The sequence below is a fragment of the Calidris pugnax genome, unplaced genomic scaffold (assembly GCF_001431845.1).
Source record: "Calidris pugnax isolate Ruff unplaced genomic scaffold, ASM143184v1 scaffold44, whole genome shotgun sequence".
Lineage (NCBI taxonomy): Eukaryota > Metazoa > Chordata > Aves > Charadriiformes > Scolopacidae > Calidris > Calidris pugnax.
Window position 1 is genome coordinate 23,177,382 of NW_015094506.1, and position 13,781 is coordinate 23,191,162.

The window sequence follows — 13,781 nt, forward strand, 5'->3', positions numbered from 1 at the left end:
GCCTTCCACATCCAACCATCAACATCTTTGTACAGGAAAAGAAACACCTTGCAAATTAGCTAAAGGAACTAAAAGAAAAACATCAACTTTAAACAAATAACCAAAAGCAGCATAAAGCAAAAAAGAAAAGGAAGAACACACAAAACTTCGGTCTGCAAAACGTTTACCTAGAATGTTACACATGTGATGACTACAACTGAAAGAAATTACAGGAAATAAATATTGTTCTCTAGGTCATAATTCTGTGAATGTCAGGGAAGTCTGCAAGCCAACAGCTTCCCTAGCTCCCCTGCACCAGCAGTCCAATATTTCTAGGGTTTTTTTCTGGAATTAGCAAAAAATCAAATGTTTTAGGGGAAACAGTGAGGAACAACAATGCATAGAACATTATGTAGTAGGACTTTGGTCTGTTTGAGTACTACCTGCTATTTTAAACTCATATTTAAAGATATCCTCTTGCCTTCTACAATTTAACTTTGACCTTGAAGAACACTTCCAATTGTGTGTCTTACAGTTTGGAAACTTAACTTTGGGGCAATAGGCAGGTCCCAGTTGGTGCAGGGGAACTGGTGCCAAGGAACAGACAGGCAGGCCCAGCTACCTCAGACCTTCCCTCTCTAAGTGACCAGCTGTGATACAACAGGATGTAAGACGTCTTCAAGCTGGTCCCCCACTTTATTAAGGTAAAATCATTGCCTAAATCCATCATCTTCTTTCAGCTGCTTACAGAGGAGGGAATTTAGGATGATGTGAGCCTGATGAGTCACCTGCTTTAGAGTCAAGAAATAACGTTTTTTTCATCAGACATAAGCTTGCTGCCTTCCATGCATTCCTGGTAGCATCTGGGGGCAGAGTTAAAGGCACAGGTCTCAAAATTAATGGCAGCAATTGGGAAGAATGCGCTGATTTGTTACTGCTTTTCAACTGGAGTCATGTAAGAAGAAATAAGGTGACTTAAGTCCAGCTTTATAGAGCTATAATGGACCATAGAGTGGTGGGAGAAAGGGAGCTCTGAGTCTGTAGAGATGTCCCCAGGAATATGGAGGCCAGGCATAAGAAATTATACAAAACCAAGTGGTCCAGCAAAAGGCAGAGCCAAAGATGTGCCTTGGCTGGGAGGGCAAGACTTTGTTTGTTTGCATTTTTTTTTCAATGATGAGGGGTGGTGGCAAGGCCATCCTTGTCCAGGAAGTAAAAAGGACAAAGAGAAGGCAAGGATGAGCAATGATGTATTGCATGGAAAGGGAAGAGTGAGACCAGGAAAGCTGGTCTGGATGTTCCTGCTGTCACCAGGAGGGGAAGAGTGATCGCAGTGATGCACACAAGTGGCAGCTGCAAATCCAAACAGTTGCCATTGCTCCCCACAGTCAAATAGCCTGGGGGCTACTGCGTGCCTGTCTGTGTTTGTGTCTGGAGGCAGCTCGCAGGTGTGGCATTACACAACTGAAAAAGTATGTGCTGCACAAAGCAGGGAGATCTAACTCTGATTCCCTTCTCTTCTGGGAATACACAGACCTACTTAAGTATCACACACATGGATGCTGAGGGAGGTGGGCATTCCTGTCCAGAGCCAGGTTATCATAGATGCAGCCTAACCCCTAAATTCACTTCTATATCAGGTTCTTCCCAACTGTGTATCCTGACCAAGCGAATTACAAACCATGAGAGGCAAGGTATCTTTAGCAACTGAAAAAGATTTATTTTCCAGTACCAAAAAGCCCCCTGCAACTTCCATATTTGATGTGTGATTCACAAATAAGGATCTCCCAGCTTGTCCCACCCTTGACACTGGCCTAAGCAGGTCCCAAGAATGAGGAAGACAAACACTCTGATCCTTTATCCATCAGCATGCAGAAACAGAAATGCTGAATGTTAAAGCACCCAGAGTCTGTACATAATTTATGTAACAACAGCCACAACGTTATATACACTTACAAACTTGTTCTAAATTTGTAATTTCTATGATGTTATTACACTTGCAACTCTAAATCAAGTGAAAGAAAAATATCTTACCTTGTTGTCATGTATTCAGCCCTGTGACCTAGAAAAGTTCAATAAACAGGAAACCATCATTTGTAGGTTTTAGGTAGATTTTTTTTGGTATCTAAATTACGCTCAGCAAGTAACTTTTAACCCTAACTTTCATGTTACCAGCAAAAGATATATACTTTGACAACAAACAGGGCAGGGCAGTTATCTATCATCTCCACAGCTACATTTGCAATACAAACACAACCCATGTTACGGAACAACTTTTAAGAAGCCTGCTCATAGATTGAAGAGTCACTTGATACTGTAAATAATTTGAACTAAAACTCCAAACAACATCAATTGTTTGTGCTCATGTGTTTTAGTGGCTAAATCAGTATGGAAATAGAGCTGTGCCAAGATTAGATTACATCTCCCCTTGTGCCTAAACCTGTTCAGTGCTGAAAACACAGAGCTGTAGACACCAACGGCTTGCTATTGAGACTCTTTCCTCTCTTTTGTCTGTGTATTGCAGGAAAAAAATACAATGCTACCACTGGGAAACATCACAGAGAACTGCAAAGAATTGTAAAGAAGCAAATACTGTATTCAAAAAAAATTCCTGCAGAACAACAGACCAGTAAGTTAGGCATGTGCATCCTGTCAACTCATGATAATGAAAAGCAAAATAATGAAACAGTAGGAAGGTCATGGATGATAAGTTCCAACTAGCCTAGTTTTCCCAAAGGGACATTGTGCCCTATTAATTTATTAGAATTCTTTGAACGTATCAGTAAAATACTGTATAAAGGAGAATCACTTGAATTAATTTACTCAGACTTTCAAAGGGGCTCCTGATAAGTTTCTTCACAAGAGGCGACTAAAGCAACTAAACAGCCACGGATTGAGTGGCAAAATATTCTCATTGATCAAAAACTAATGAAGAAAAGGGAAACTGAGTGGAATTAAATGGTCTTTTTTCATCATGACAAAAGTGTAACAGTCATTTTACTCAAGCTTTCCCATTAGGACCATTTACATAATATATAATATATTTATTAAAGTCTTGGGGAGATCACAGCAGCTAAGGAGGCAGAATATTGTGCAGATGACTGAAATACTTTTGTATCAAGTCCTGACAAAACTGTGAAGCCCGTCAGAGACATTTTACACTGTTAAGGAACAAGACACACAATGGCAAATGAAATTCAGTATTGACAGGTTCAATTAAGATATTAGAGGAGAAAGAATTAAACATCTATGCAGCTAACAGAACAACGGATAGTTACACTGACTCTGAAAATCACTCTGAGCATCACTTGGCCTAGGTCTAAGTACACTGCTCAATTCGGAAGTGACACCAAAAAAACTTGTCAGACTGCAGAAAGAATGAAAAATGGCAACATGCAAAACATAATATTATGTGGTGATGTCCAAGTGCACCTGAAATACTTCACAGCACGAAAATCCTAATCTGAAAATATATTTTGCAGTACCAGAAAAGTGGGGATCTGCAGAAGATGGCACGAGGAATAAGCTCTGGGAAAAATTTCTGGCATTAATAAGACACGTAAAGACTGTTGGTATCTATTTTAGAGAGGTGATAAAAGGGATGAAACAAGAGTATGTAGAATAACCTACGACAGAAAAAGGGTAGGCCAGGACTTCTCCCTACTCATGTACCTAAGGAAAATTCACTGAGACTAACAATCCCAATAATAAATGCTAGTAAAACAAACTATGTTACAAATCTGAGTCTGGGGAATTTTAAATGCATCTCTGATATTTAAGAGATTAGGGAAAAAACTATCTGGGACACAGAGGCAATTTCTTTTACAACTGCTTATTCTCTTTCTTGCATTTCCCTTTGCTTTGTTCATTTAGTAGATGAGCCTTGGGTCAGAATTAATATGAGTATCAGTGTGCTTCCTATGTTTAATATCAATTTCATTTGAGTATTTCTCATTTACTTTTCCAAATTTGTAGATGCAGACTCAGCATAGAGCACTTAATCTATCTCTCTTGTGCAGATCATGAATATTTATTGGATGTGGGAGGGAAACATAGTGACAAAGGATGAGGAAAAGGCTGAGGTACTTAATGCCTTCTTTGCCTCAGTCTTTAACAGCAAGACTAGTTGTTGTCTGGGTACCCAGCCCCCTGAGCTGGATGACAGAGAACAGTGAGCAGAGTGAAGTCCCCCATAATCCAAGAGGAAACGGTTAATGACCTGCTACAGCACTTACACACACACACCGGTCTATGGGGCAGGATGAGATCCACTCAAGAGCACTGAGGGAGCTGATGGAAGTGCTCACCAAGCCACTTCCCATCCTTTATCATCATGGTTTAGTGCTGGACTTGGCAGTGTTAACAGCTGGACTTGATGATCTTAAAGGTCTTTTCCAACCTAATAATTCTATGATTCTGTGTATCTGCTGTGTCCATAAACAGCAACAAACTATAGTAGGCAGGTGATGAAGTGGAACAGAAGTCAAAATGCTGTCAACGTTGTGGATCCCAGACTGGAATCTGGATTTATTCAGCCTACATCCTACACTGTACAGGTTTGAATAAAAGCAAGAGTGGGTGCCAAAGGAAAACTCGCAGTTCAGACAATCCTCTCCACTCATTCTCCCCTGCATTACTTGATACAGCACCCTGTGTTACTTGTCTGCTGTCTTGCTGACATGAAAGTTTCTAGAAAAAGCAGTTTGAGTGGAGCAGGGGAGAAGCTAACTCCTTACAAATTGACTTCTATGCTAGCTACAGCAGTAAGGTTCATAGTACCAGTGTAATTCTATTCTTCCAATCATTCCCATTCAAGGAATGTACAGAATCCAGGTTCTCTTTCCCAGGCATGTGCATTTTAATGCAGGACATGCTTCAATAGAAAGAGGTACTTGAACTTTTTAACCTTTAAGAGTGATGGCTTTTGCTTCAAATATCAGCTTTGAATGTAAACATGTATATTTAGGGTACTATTTGTATGTGCTCTGCTATGATGATGTGACAACAACCATGTGCAAAACCACTGTTGGCAACACAGATTAACTATTTGGGGTTACAGCTGGTGGGTCGAAGAGAACTGTTCAAAGAGAACAGTTCAAACATGCCTGAGCATGGCAGAACTGCCCCGAGCCTGACAGCAATCTATCACTTAGGTCACCCGGATAAGAAGTTTTTATTTGGATTTTCTTTCATACAGTTCTTCCTCATTTCTTTCCAATATGCATTAGGCAATAGATTCTGTTGCCTTTTATCTTTCTCCCTTCAGTAAACGATCGTGTGTTTTACTGGGCTTCCAAATAACAAACATTCTCTTTATTTTTCCAAATACATTTTCTGTGAGCCTCTGGAGGAAAATTTTCCTCTTTTTCAACTAACATCAGCTGCACATTGTTTTGCGTGAATAAACTGCTCAACACACACATTAAAAAAAGTGAAAATTTCCATAAGAAAGACCGTAATATAGTTAGTTATCTAGAAAGAGCTACCATCTTCTACAGTTCAGCCTTGCAAGAAAATGCTGTTTATTTCCTACCCCCAATCTCAGTCACTCCCTGGGTAGGGGCTTTGTTTGGGTCATAACCACTGAACTGTTAATGGCTCTATAGGCACCTCCACAATTGGATTTGTGGATCTGGGCTTTTGTATTAAAAGCAAGAAGAGATCTAATTAACAACAGATTTTTGGCAGTAAAAAGAAAATAAATTGACACATCCTTTAGAGACACTCTTTAGAGAAGTTTCTTTTCTTGAGTCTGAACTTTGAATTATAGTCTTTAACCTTCAGGAGAGGATTTTTACTCTTTGTGGTGTAATTCACTTCCTCTCAAATCTGTAGCTCTCTGTGTGGCTAGTCCTCAAGGCTTGCAATGTGATTCTTCTTTTCCCTTTGGGCCATGAAGAAGTGCCTGTTGGGAGTGCTGCTAAATGGTGGGCTGGAATTGTGCATAATATCTAATTCATTACTACCCTAATTCAGCTTTACTTCATTTGATCATGGACATCTGCTGATTTGTTTATATTTTAAGATGTATTTTTAACAATTGTGGAGAGTATTCAGGACAATAATTTTTGTAATGCAATAATTTTATATGCACTCATGATAATCAATAGGTATAGAGCTACTCATTAAGGTTTTATTCATTTCGGTTGACAATATGCAAATACTTTGTAGAAACCTAACATCAAATTAAATCTATAAGGGTCTCACTACTGACAGTAGTGAGGTCAGGATTTCACCTTTTACCTTTCATAAATGCTCCATTGAGTTGTTAGGCTGCAAGAGGACATTCATGTCTACATGTCAGAAATGTTGCACTAGTGAGTCCATTGTCAGAGATGCATCCTGCATAATTCTGTATGCTTAAAAAAACTATCACTCTCCACCAACTCTTAAAGAAACCCCAAGTCAACAGAAACTGTTGGGAAGTAGAAACAGTACATTTGTCACAGCTCTGTGTCACGGCACTGACTGTGTCAGCTCTCCTTTCAGACACGAGATTTTTCATTCAGCAGTTCCATTTCCAAATATAGTAACTTGTCTAAATGTCTGCACAGTGGAAATAAGTATCTCCTGTAGAAATAAAATCAATTTATAGTGCGTAGTCTTAGCACTGCTCGCAAAATTCAAATCTGTGCTTACTGGGAAATTAAGCTTTGTAATTTTTTTCCTGCATACCTTTGGCATTTCAGTGGGTTCATTATATAGACTGGAATAATTTTTCTGTTTATTGTGTGATATTTACCTTCTCCGAGCGTCCTCTGCAGCAAGTCATGTTTTGCTTGAAGTTTTGTGATGAGATTACTACCTTCCAGATATTCTCTGAATTTCTGTAGAGATACAGATAAATCTATTACTATGTATGTGACATAAATTCCAGGAGCTCCCGCATAATGTTTACTTCAGGTGTTTGGTCTGTATCACATGAATGAAGAAGCAACCAACATACCATGAAATAGAATTGCTCTGTTTCCTGCTGGTTAGCTCTTCTTTTTGCAATGCTAGGCTTACTCAGGTATGTCTCGGAGACCGTGGACTTCACGGACTCCGTTGAGCGACTGTGCTGGAAACACTCTGACACATCATAGTCTTCAATGGTGACCATATCTTGTATTGTCTGCAGGGTAGCCTCTGTTGTTTTCTTAACCTGGTGTTAAAAAGCACAAATTTACCAAATGGGAAGATAAATACCTACCAGAATATCTTAGAAGGGAAGCTAATTACTCAAAATAATTCTCTGGCATGCTCTCCTAAATAAGCTGGCGTGTGAATGTGAAAAATTAGGTGTACTATAACAGATACCTATGTAACAGAAAAATGACATGACTGGGATTCCTACCTAGTTCTCTGCTTTACCAGACTACAATCCACAAATATGGACGTACTCTTGTGCTGACTGTATAGCACTCTCAAGCATTTGTTTCCTCAAATTAGGATTGAAATGTCACATGATCTGATTATGGTCCCCAATCTGGGACAAGAGGCCATAGAGATGATACACTCCTCTGAAGGGCCAGCTCTCCCATGTGTGGCCAACATGTTAGATTGAATGTGTACATCCAAGGATGTGGCTGCCAGAACAACATGTTCTTCCGAGATAAAAACCTGTGACACCATTCTGTGGAGTGCTATGGTGCGGAGCACAGTGATGTTTAGACTGCAGAAGTGGAATACACAGCTGGAGGAGGGGGTTGGAGAAAGAACAATTTACATTAGCCTCACAGCACTTCCTAAGAGCTACACAATCGCTCAGAGTGGAAATCAGGCCACAGAGGCAGTGGAACAGGGGATGCAGGATTCACAAGGATGCGATTTACCTCCCAGTTCTGCTTTGGAAGAGCCTCTACTAGAGAGACTGAATCACGTGCACTTCCACCACGCATCTCTAGTGTAGGCAAACACCCTTTCTGTGCCTGTCAACACGATTTCTCCCTCTGTGACCATGCACTTCACTTTACTGAAAGAAATAATCTTTCTCCTTCCTTTTGTCTTTGTTACCTTGAGATACTTTCTGAAGTGGGATTTTTTAAAGACTACTGTACATGTCTCAGGGACATTAATACCTTGTTCTAAGCATTCAGCACATAACATAGAATAAAAAAAAAAACAACCTGGAATCCTGAAAACTTATCAAACTGCACCAAGAAATTAAATTATCCCTATGTTTTAATTTCAGAACAGATTCTCATTTAAACTGAGGGCCTTTAACAATGCCTTAACTTGGATAAAAGTGCAATTTATACTGACTGGAAGGCCTCCTGGCAGAGAACAGGAAAGAGAGCAGCATAGCTTTTCTGTATTTTACCAAAAAAAAAGCATGTTATTTTACTAGGTGAGCTATTCCCATCACAGGCATTCATTACTTGTGTTTATAAATAGCTGTAGCTGAGAGCACAAGAGATTTTGACTCAGCTACCACAAAAGACAGTCCAAACTCCTCTGTACTTCAGAAGTAGCAATTTGGGGACTGGAAAGAGAGTGGTCACAGAAGACAACTGTGCTTGCTGGCTTTCTGCCACAAAAGTTTAAAAATAAGTGCTCTAACAAGTTTTCACTGAAGCATCTGCAAACCACAAAACTCAGTTATGTGAATGTATGGAGAGGTAAAAGAAGTTTCCAAACCTCTATAAAACAGACAAGGATCTACCGTAGCATATTGCTTTGTTTTTAAAATTAAAAGAGCTCATACAGATTGAAGCCTTTTCAGGGTGATTGATGAGCTTTTGACAAAGTAGAAAACACTGCACCTCTCTGAAAATGACGTTCAATGCATAGCCCATGTAGACACAGATCTTACCTCCTCATTTTCGATTTTGAGTGTGGCCAATCGTGACTGCAGTTGCTGATACCTAAGCATAAGCTCTGCTTGCACAGGTTGCTGGGCAGTGACCTGGCAAACCTAACAAAGAAAGGAAGAAAAAAATCCCAGTCAATAGTCTTTGGTTGCTCTCCTTAACACTAGGTGAATTCCTACCAAAGGTATTAAACCTTCATCAAGCAGACAATTAAATGTCTCCATCTAAACTGAGAGCATTTATGTGTTATAAGGCATAGAACTACACACCACATCTTACGACTACAGAGCACAGCCTTGTTGTATGGCTACTTTGCGTTGCTTCTCTGTCACACAGAAATGCAAACCCTGGAGTTACCTTCAAACTATGATGTACACGGACCATTCTGCATTCTGCTTTGCTACTGGCCTTTGGTGTAGCAGAACAGGGCGCAGCTGGGGTACCTAGTGTGCTTGAAATCTCCAGATGATAAAACAGGGGAGGAAGAAGGTGAAAAGGCTGCATTTCAGCATGCAAAATTTGGAGCTGCTCTGCAGCTGCTCTCAAATAGCACCCACAAGCTCTGTTATGTGTGAGGCTGGTAGTAATGAAGACATAAACCACTACTTATACTGGTGCTGGGCTGAGCACAGGTTGGCCAGCAAATCCACAGCAATGTCATTGGGAGTAATACAGAATATAATAACAGTTTGTACTTGAGAACTCTGAAAAAGCTCAGAACAGCGCTGCCAGTTTTACAAAATGTTATTGCTGATGCACTTGCTTTTGCGTAGCAATAACAGCTTTTACCAAACTCTTTGTAAAAGGGGATAAATTCTTTGTGTTGGTATACAGAAACAGAAACAGTCACCGTGGGGATACTTGTCAGTATACAGACCTCATCACCCATATGAGACTGGAACTCAAATTTCATTGGTGGACAAAAAGCGGTGGGGTACATTTCCATGAATCTCTGCTTGTCACTTCGTGGCTCCAAGCTGTCAACTGCATTTTCAATGATGTCTAAGCCCTCATGCCTGGAAGTTTCAAGGTTATACTCTGCAGAAAGGTATGTTCTAAGGGCTCTGTTCAGGCTAGCGTGGTATCCAAGATCACAACACTAAAAACAATAAAGGTAAAAGAAAAAAATATTTAAAAGGAAGAACGTAATTCCAATATTGCAAGCCACAGATTAACACTAAAATTTTCTATACTGAAATTCTTCTACCTTTGGACTATTTTACAAAATACCTTGTAAATTAAAATACAATTTTTACTGGGGTCCAGACAGTAAGTATTTCGTATCCTCATTCTATTGCAAAGATTAAAAGACAGTTTTAGAAAAGAGATCAAGTGTAAAAGTATGGTAATATGCTTGCATTTGTTTATCAGATACAGATTTGCAGTCACTGTATTTACATAGAAAAGGTCTCAGACTCCACACATGAGTGGGCTTTTCAGTATTACTCTCATATGTAAACCTCGGATCAGCTATTTAAACCCACCCTGACATAACTCTACCATCTAAGTCAATGCCAAACTGAAAATGAAGCAACTCCTGCCCACCGTGACTGTTCCCAAACAAAAAAAAACCCCACAACTGCCTCTAGCATTAGTGACCCATCTAAAATGCCTTTTGATGCAACAAGAATGGTTTGATGTCCTTTCCCCGATAGTAAAAATGTATTTACTGTAAAGACCTCATTTCTCATGCTCAGACAGAGTCTACAGTGTACATCATGTTACTAAATGCAGAAAGTTGTAATTTATGTATTTTTTTCTAGGGGTGAGAGTAACACTGGAATGTAATTGAAACCTAATTGGTAGAACATAAAGTTGTGTTTGTTCTTGAATTCTAAGCATCCTCAGTTTGCATTATTCATGATTGGTTAATATTTTAGATGAACAGCTGAATATATTTTTTAAAATGTCACAGCAGTAAGCATATCGAGTGATTGTGTCCATAATTTTTCCCCCCACATTACACAGTAAACAATATCCTCAGCTTCTGCTCAGTGAGCCTTCTACGTAATGGTAGATGTACCGCCAACCTCTCTGTCACCCCAATGGTGGGACATCAGTCTGCTAACAGTTGCATACAAAGCAAGGTTCTTTACTCAAACAGGAGGGATTTGTTCCAGTCAGAGGCCAGTGCCTGGTGAGGGCAGCCAGGGAGCATGATGCTTAGGGGCATCCCTCAGCCACCTGTTCCAGGTGCCCACCCCCAGTTTAAAATCATCCTTCCCTGCAGGACTCACAAATTAAGTGATGCAGTTGGCTAAGGAGGCAATTTAAATTCAGTCCACTGTAGACTATGTTTATATGCATACCTCCCTCATGGCTATTACAAACCCCTGGGACTCATGGAATCACGTTCTCCTTCCTTTCATCTTACTTATTTGAAGAAAGAGAGAAAAAGAGAGAGAGAAAGACAGACAGACAGACAGTCATAAAGTTGGACACACTGCATGGGAAAGAGATTTCAACCTATTTGCCATAAATAAACCCATGTGTAGAAGAGAAAGAAACCCCTCACCTTGCCTTAGGCACACTAATGACTAGTGATGAAATTGCTCTCTGAAATCTGACAACAGAGGGCTGTTTTACTCAGAAGAAAACTTCCAGAAAGGCTAAACTTTCAGTCTTTGTGAGTACTGTGGGTAGTTACTGCAGGTGGGACAGTGCCTATCCAAAACCCAGTTGTTGAACCATTTAAAGAAAACAGAAAAAAGATGCCATGTTCAATCAAACACATTAGGTTAACCTCTCTCTTTTGCATTTATAGAATGGAAATTTTTGTTACACTTACTAAAACAGCCACTCAACTTTTATACTAAAGCACATCCATATTTCAAAGACTTTCAGCCTAAAAAAGTATTGTTTCTAAAAGGAAACGTCTCTTGGTGTTTTTCTCTTGTTCCGTGTCAAATCAGATCTCATATTTAATTCACTATCTTGGATGAAAAAGACAGACTAAAAGTGCTGATAAGAAAGTGGATCAGGACAGCTGTTTTATTTCATGTGCATTAGTTTTAGAGAGACCTCACGGAAGATTAAACTGAGAGGAAATGAGAAATAGAGGGCAATGCCAGGTTTAGCACGGCCAACTATCCATGTGTTACAAAACTACAGGTATCTTGAGCCTGAATTTTGGCTCTAGAGGATTAATCTGAGTATTAAAGGAAAGCCTATTGATTTACAATTAGAGCTGTGTGGGTTTCTGATGCTGATTTTTTGCAAGTTGGAATATAAGATTGCAACTTCTATGCTGTGACCGTACCAAGAACTTAATTGTTTAACCCGTAATCTACTCAGTAACTATCAGCATGGTCCTCTTTCGCAGATGACAACAGCTGAACAGGGTACCAAATAGGGCCTCTCAGCCAAGAAAAAGGATTCTTCAAGTGAAGCAGAATATCCTTCCAGGCTAAGGCATTTTCTTGCCATGCCAATGCCAGCAGAGCAAATGAGAACTAAATCCAGAACCTGAACTAATGCCTTATCACCAGTGGCTCTTTGAATGGAATTTAAAATGCCTGAATGGAATTTAAAATGCCTGAATTTGGAATTTTACTTCAACAATTTCAGTAAAGATAGAATTTGCTATACTATCTTGTTATTTTTTAAAAGCAAAAATGAACACTCAGACATCACGACTTACTTCGACCAGACCATAGTTCACTTCCTCCAAAATTTGTAGACAAAGATAATTTTAACTGGGGAATGGCTCAGTCACAATATCAAGTCATTGCTATTCTGAAAGAAGAGTACTCTTTTAATCTGCTAGTGCTAATGATAGTTTAGAGAGTGAGATGTCTATAATAGAGATGGCACTTTGGGTATTTCTTTATTACTAAGACGGAAAATTTAAGGTGCTGCCACTCAACTGCTGCCCTACCATATCCCATCTGACTAGGCTTGGAAAAAAAATCACCAGCCTTTCTGGTGTTGCCAAAAAGTACATGTGTATAAACACACACACACACACACATGCATGGATGTACACCAGATTTTCAGGAAAAATCTGTAGATCTGCAGAAAGGTTTGTAAAGTTCAACCAAGCAACCACACTGTTAGCCAAAATAAATATGAATCTCTGAGGTTCACTAATCAGCACAAAAGGCTACAGCCTGGGTGGCTAATGAGATCTGCTATCAATCTATGGGCTAGAGAGATGAGATGTCAGTTGATGCAGCAAGACTTGAAGATGAGAAATGAGAGAAAGAAGTCATAGACTATGAGTTTTACTGCATTTCTGGATTCATAAGGACTTTCGGTTGGGCAAAGTGGAGGGAGATGAGTGATGCATTTGGGGTATGTGTGAAGAATTAATTTTGTAATTTGCATTTTATTCTTATTTGGAATTAAATCTGAAGCAGTCTCAAGAGCATTTACTATCTTTATTGCACCCCAGAGTAGATTTAGGCTTGAACAAAACAAACTGCAGTGCTTAGCACAGAGCTTCAACCAAACAACCAAGCTTCATTTCATTTCAGGAATAATAATAAAATTGTAATGCCAATGGAGAGAGAAAGTCATAAAAAAGGCTTAACCTCTGAATAAGTCACTTTCTAATCATCCTGTTACACAGGCATCTACATTCAAATCAAAGGGATCTAGCTGTACATATCATATTTATGAGAACTTATGTAACAGACTGTGAGCTCCACACACTCTAGCCTAGTTTTAAACTTGGTTCTATGAATGATTAACAAAGAACCTTTACAGAATAAATTAAGTTCATAATAGCTAAATGTTCTCTAACTTCCTAACCATCCAAAGCATGCAGACTGCAATTAGAGATTCAGAAACTCCACTCTAAGAAAGACCAACACATGCATATTTTATTTATTCCTGCAGCAGAACTGCAGTCAAATTGTTTTGATTGCTGTTTCCTAGCATTTATCTTAAGATCATATGACTGCACGGTAAGTCTGAGAAAAGGTCCCTACATTCCTCTTATGTCCAGATAAATCTAATAAACTCAATTACATGGAAATCTTCAAGTAAATGAGTAATAGTATGTGCCAT

The 13,781-nt window shown here is 39.3% G+C and overlaps 1 protein-coding gene across 1 annotated transcript in view; it reads right to left on the bottom strand.

Annotated features, from left to right (window-relative positions):
- Nucleotides 1-13,781, bottom strand: part of SRGAP1 (SLIT-ROBO Rho GTPase activating protein 1) — a 71,963-nt gene that overhangs the window by 34,431 nt on the left and 23,751 nt on the right. The window contains exons 7-11 of the mRNA XM_014963329.1: nt 9,649-9,870; nt 8,774-8,875; nt 6,926-7,123; nt 6,722-6,806; nt 2,014-2,041 (exon numbers count right to left, since the gene is read on the bottom strand). Of these exons, the coding sequence (XP_014818815.1) occupies nt 2,014-2,041; nt 6,722-6,806; nt 6,926-7,123; nt 8,774-8,875; nt 9,649-9,870 (635 nt within the window). The remainder of the gene's footprint in view (nt 1-2,013; nt 2,042-6,721; nt 6,807-6,925; nt 7,124-8,773; nt 8,876-9,648; nt 9,871-13,781) is intronic.